General features: G+C 43.7%; 1 protein-coding gene across 1 annotated transcript in view; it reads left to right on the forward strand.

The window, feature by feature from the left end:
* LOC112217958 (thrombospondin 1b) overlaps positions 1-5398 on the forward strand; it is a 19617-nt gene extending 14219 nt beyond the window's left edge. Inside the window, exons 17-22 of the mRNA XM_024378580.2 lie at positions 1269-1503; positions 1778-2005; positions 2192-2463; positions 2592-2689; positions 3060-3199; positions 3360-5398. Of these exons, the coding sequence (XP_024234348.2) occupies positions 1269-1503; positions 1778-2005; positions 2192-2463; positions 2592-2689; positions 3060-3199; positions 3360-3367 (981 nt within the window). The 3' untranslated portion in view covers positions 3368-5398. The remainder of the gene's footprint in view (positions 1-1268; positions 1504-1777; positions 2006-2191; positions 2464-2591; positions 2690-3059; positions 3200-3359) is intronic.
* The last annotated feature ends 416 nt before the right edge of the window (positions 5399-5814 follow it).

Consider the following 5814-nt stretch of genomic DNA (forward strand, 5'->3'; position numbering starts at 1 on the left):
CTCCCTTTCTTTCCTCCTTCCTTCCCTTCCTCCCTCCCATCCCGCTGTCCCTCTCCTCCTGTGAGATTGTAAAAACTCTGTGTAATGTGTGTAGTCCTGCCAAGCAGCAGGCACAGGTGATTCCCATCTGCAGGGGAATGTCTAGCATGTTTCAGTCTGGGGAAAGATAGCCCTACTGGCGTTAGCAGAGCAGATGGGAGATGGGAGGATAAAGGAGGACAGGAGGGAAAAGAGAGGAGGAGGAGGAGGAGAGAAGAGGTGTGTTTAGTGTTGGTTGATTGTCAGCAGATTAAAATCGACACCAGAATTATCTTGACAGGTTTAAAGAGGTGAGAGTGATTGGAGTCCATTATGAAATAATTATCTTGACAGGTTTAAAGGAGGTGAGAGTGATTGGGGTCCATTATGAAAGGAGGTGGGGTGAGGAGTGTGGGAGGAAGAGTAGAGGGGGAGGGCGAGGGGGAAGGAGGAGTGGGGGACGAGGAGTGGGGAGGAAGAGTAGAGGGGGAGGAGGAGTGGGGGAGGAAGAGTAGAGGGGGAGGGGGAAGGAGGAGTGGGGGACGAGGAGTGGGGGAAGAAGAGTAGAGGGGGAGGAAGAGTAGAGGGGAGGGGAGGGGGAAGAAGGAGTGGGGGAGGAGGAAGAAGAGCAATTGAATAAATGATTGGTTGAACAGCTGGTACAGATGTAAATAAAAGGATTAGAGTCCAATATGAAAAGATGAGGGGAGGAGGAGATATTGAAGAGATGATTGGTTGAACAGCTGGTACAGATGTAAATTAAAGGATTGGAGTCCAATATGAAAAGATGAGGGGAGGAGGAGTGGGGGAAGAAGAGGGGGAGATATTGAAGAGATGATTGGTTGAACAACTGGTACAGGTGTAAATAAAAGGATTGGAGTCCAATATGAAAAGATGAGGGGAGGAGGAGATATTGAAGAGATGATTGGTTGAACAGCTGGTACAGCTGGAAATAAAATGAGCATCTGCGAGTAAGTGTCATCATAATTGCTACCGTTAGTTGCCCGTAGACACAGATCTAGGATCAGCTCACCTTCCCCAATTTCTTAAACCTAAGGTATACCATTAGATTAGAAAGCACAAAACTGATCCTAGATCAGTGTCTAAGGACACTTCACCCAACTAGGAGAGGAACACAGCACTTATCCCATATCAGTGTCCACCAGACTGGTGGATCTAATGTCTTCTGACAATGTCTTCTGACCGCTAACAGCTAGCATGCTAACGTCAATCTCCATTTACCTCTACAGGTTGACTCTGATGACGATCGTGTGGGAGATAAGTGTGACAGCAACCAGGACATCGATGAAGATGGCCACCAGAACAACCTGGACAACTGCCCGTACATCCCCAACGCTAACCAGGCCGACCACGACAAAGACGGCAAGGGAGACGCCTGCGACCACGATGATGACAATGACGGGATCCCAGACGAGAAAGATAACTGCAGACTGGCCTTCAACCCTGACCAGATCGACTCCGATGGTGAGTGGCTCTAGAAGAGAGGAAATCTTGAGCAAAATGTAGACTGAAATCTTTAGCATAATCTTCAGATTTGAGTACCCTTTTCAACTGATCAATTGGCTTAACAATTAGGTGGTTACTTGAATCAGTTTTGTTACTTCTTGCCTATAACAAACACCCTTTGCATCCTATAGCTCTTCAAGACCAGGATTGATGACCATGGACATGCATGATATCAGTGTTAATCTACTTAATGCTCAGACGTGTTATTTATCAAGTCTTCTATCTCTTCCAGGTGATGGTCGAGGAGACGCTTGCAAAGATGACTTTGACCAAGACAATGTGCCTGACATTTACGACGTGTGTCCGGAGAACTTTGACATCAGCGAGACGGACTTCAGGAAGTTCCAGATGGTTCCTCTGGACCCCAAGGGAACGTCCCAGATCGACCCCAACTGGGTGGTCAGACATCAGGGCAAAGAGCTGGTCCAGACCGTCAACTGTGACCCTGGCATTGCTGTTGGTGAGTGGATTTGTTGGATTGGTTGGTTTGGTTGGTTGGGTGAGTAGATGGATTGGTTAATTGGTTGACTGGTTGGTGGATGGCTTGATTGATACATGCTATGCTTTGGGACATCTCAAAACAACCCAACCCTAACTAAAAAAAAACATCCTCTCACTCTCATCTTCTCTGTTTCCCCGTTCTCAGGTTTTGATGAGTTCAACTCTGTGGACTTCAGTGGTACCTTCTTCATCAACACAGAGCGAGATGATGACTACGCCGGCTTTGTGTTCGGCTACCAGTCCAGCTCCAGGTTCTACGTGGTGATGTGGAAGCAGATCACACAGACCTACTGGAACAACAAACCCACCAAGGCTCAGGGATACTCAGGACTGTCCATCAAGGTGGTCAACTCCACCACTGGACCTGGTGAGCACCTCAGGAACGCTCTCTGGCACACTGGTAACACCCCAGGACAGGTAAGAAATAACCCCTATCGTCTTACATGCCTGAACACATACCCACACACACATAGGAAAAAACCTTCGGGAGTATAGGGTGACGACGCCATCTAACTTTAACCCTACGTTTCTTCTTTCTTCTGTAGGTGAAGACTCTTTGGCACGACCCTAAGAACATTGGCTGGAAAGACTTCACAGCCTACAGATGGCACCTGATCCACAGACCAAGAACAGGACACATCAGGTAAACACTGAAGCCTTGGCCTGGTGGAGATTTATGAGATTGAGAATGCCTAGACAAACCCCATGACTTACTTGACTTTAAAACGTTTTACTCCTTGGAGAACGTTGGTCAAACTGCTTATAGACTTTCCATGGGGTGGCAGCGTAGCCTAGTGGTTAGAGCGTTGGACTAGTAACCGGAAGGTTGCAAGTTCAAACCCCCGAGCTGACAAGGGACAAATCTGTTGTTCTACCCCAGAACAGGCAGCCACTGTTCCTAGGCTGTCATTGAAAATAAGAATTTGTTCTTAACTGACTTGCCTACTTTCTATAATTGCTGTGTTTGTAGCATAGTTCATCTCACAAATCTTCTTATTGTATCTTTGTTTCAGAGTGGTCATGTACGAGGGGAAGAAGATCATGGCTGATTCTGGGAGCATATATGACAAGACCTACGCAGGCGGAAGACTAGGCCTCTTTGTCTTCTCGCAAGAGATGGTATACTTCTCAGACCTCAAGTATGAATGCAGAGGTAAGGAACAATTAACTTTCTATGTCTTACTAGAACTCCAACAGCAATTGTTTAGTGACATTTCTTTCACAATAGACCTATGTGAAGTACCTAACCACAACTTAACGCTTTCTCTTAACCTAATGCCTAACCTTGTGTCCTTTGTGTTTTTTCTTTCCAGATGCATAATTGCACGGAGCAAGAAGCTCTTGGAACAATGCGCCTTTCTGTATAAATATGAACAATATGTATTCAGATGAAAAGTCCAGGGATTGTTTTTTTTCTGCTCTTCTTACTTCTGCGGCACGCACACTGGTGGGGCCGAGGGGTAGGGCCTGGTGTGGTCAGCCTCAGGTTAAATTGACACTGGTTGGACAGAGAACCATTTGCTTTGCCTGAACGGGAGACCGGCCAATGTTACCAACCAACGACACCGACCGGCCGATCTCTCTCTGATCTTAAAGACCTCATTCAGCTCTGCGCAGGAGAGGCTCCCCATAGTCGACTATGCACTTCCAAACCTTTACATCTCTCTCTCTCTCTCTTTTTCTATCCATATCTCTTTTTCTGGAATGGACGTCCCAAAGAAAGACTATGTGATGTTCTGTTTATTAAAAAAAAACAGATCTACCCGGATGTAGATTCTGAACGATACGACTCTGAGGAAGGGGGGATTGGGCTCAGAGGAGGAAGTGGGGGGTTGGGCTCAGAGGAGGAAGAAAGCAATAAGACTTTTTTCACTTTAATTTTTGTAAGAAAAGGGCTTGTGGCCATTGAAAGTCAGCTGCATAACAACAAGATATGGAGGGACGGTAACTTTGTGTGGATGTATGTTTGTTTATGTGTTTACATAAGAAGAAAGTGCTTGCTTTTACCCTTCTATATGCGTACCCTTAGAGAAAAGTGTTTCAGAGACGAAAGAAAACAAACCGAAATTAAAATGAGCCGAAATATTTTTGGGTCAAATACAGGATTGCTTGTAGGCTTTTATGGCTGGCATTAGATTGATACTGTGTTTCAGTTGAAAGTGAACACAGTATAACTCAGGGTAAGATGGAAGCGGCCATCTTAGCATTGCAGAAATGACATGGGAGGGCCATGTGAAAAAGGGCATTTCCAGAGCCAGTAAGCCCAAGACATTCTGTCAATTAAGACACCTGTCATTTTGAACATTAAATGTTACAGTATTCAGTATGTATTTATTTTCCAAAAATCTAAAAAGATAAAATTTTGGGTAAGATTACAAAACGGGGATCTCCCTCATCTTTAGAGGCTTTACACTTGATATTTAATTTATTAACTCTTGCCTACAGTGTAGGTACCAAACCGTTAAAATACTTTGAGAATGTGAGATTCCCCCAGTGTTCCAACGAGTCGGTCAGTCAGACTGGTGTCTTTGGTGTCTTTAGTGGGATTCTACTCTCCCCCTCTCTGTCCCTATTTGGAAACTATTATAGGGATTAGAATCCAGCCATGGTAGAGCTAAGGCTCCTGAATCAGTGTGGTATGTATGTGACCTGTGTGCCTTTTCTTCTGAGAGAGATGAAAAAACAAAGGAACTCTTTGATCTACAAATATTACCTCATTGCTGTTGTATGATTCATTTGATCAAACAAAAAAAGTAATTTTGTTCATTGTATGCTTACAGAATACAAATTGATCCACATCTTATTGCTACTGTAGCATGAGTTTGTAAATAGTATTACTTTTCATTTCAAAACAGAATTCCCCCCCATCCAACAACCCCCTGCAGTAAAATTGTAGTTTTTTTTTTACACATATTTGAATATTTGCTTTCACATATGTCCTTTGTCCAGTGCTCTTTTTAATGAATAAATTATTATTCTGTTTTGTTCTGTCTTTGCTGTTCTGTGTGTGAGAGGTCGATTTGTGTGTGTGTAGATAAATGCTATTTAAATAATTTATCAGGATTCGCTGCCTGATGAAGGGGGCGTATCCGTATGTATAAACGGTTTGCACACTGACGCGAGGATGTTCTGTTCTTTTTTTCCCATCTTTACTTTCAGTTTTTCGCTTTCTCGCTATTTTAACCCTTTTTTACCGTTCTTTTCTGTAACAATTTAGTGATGCTTGTTGTCTGTAAACATTCTTTGCTTACTTGTACAATGCAACAACAACAAACAAAAAAATGCTGTTTTTATCCATAGCAAATATTTTGTTACATACTTCTGAAACAATAAATAGTTGTTTAAATCCTCAGTCTGTATGTTCACTACCGAGTCGTTGACCGAGTTGAGGAACCACAATGCACCCCATTACAATGTCCTCATACGACATGTATTCTTGACTGCACATTACATATCTCATATTCTATTGTATATAATGGTGTGGTTTGAGTCTTGAATGCTGATTGGCTGACAGCCGTGTTACATCAGACCGCATACCACTGGGAACGCTATAATTACGTTGGTAACCAGTTTATAATAGCAGTAAGGCACATCAGGGGTTTGTGGTATATCGACAATGTCCCACGGCTAAGGGCTGTGTCCAGGCACTCCGCGTTGCGTCGTGCTTAAGAACAGCCCTTAACCGTGGTATATTGGCCATTTACAACACCCCCTCTTGCCTTATTGCTTAAATATATACTGCATGCTTTTTATAAAGTCTAAATATAG

This window comes from Oncorhynchus tshawytscha, linkage group LG18, assembly GCF_018296145.1.
Source record: "Oncorhynchus tshawytscha isolate Ot180627B linkage group LG18, Otsh_v2.0, whole genome shotgun sequence".
Lineage (NCBI taxonomy): Eukaryota > Metazoa > Chordata > Actinopteri > Salmoniformes > Salmonidae > Oncorhynchus > Oncorhynchus tshawytscha.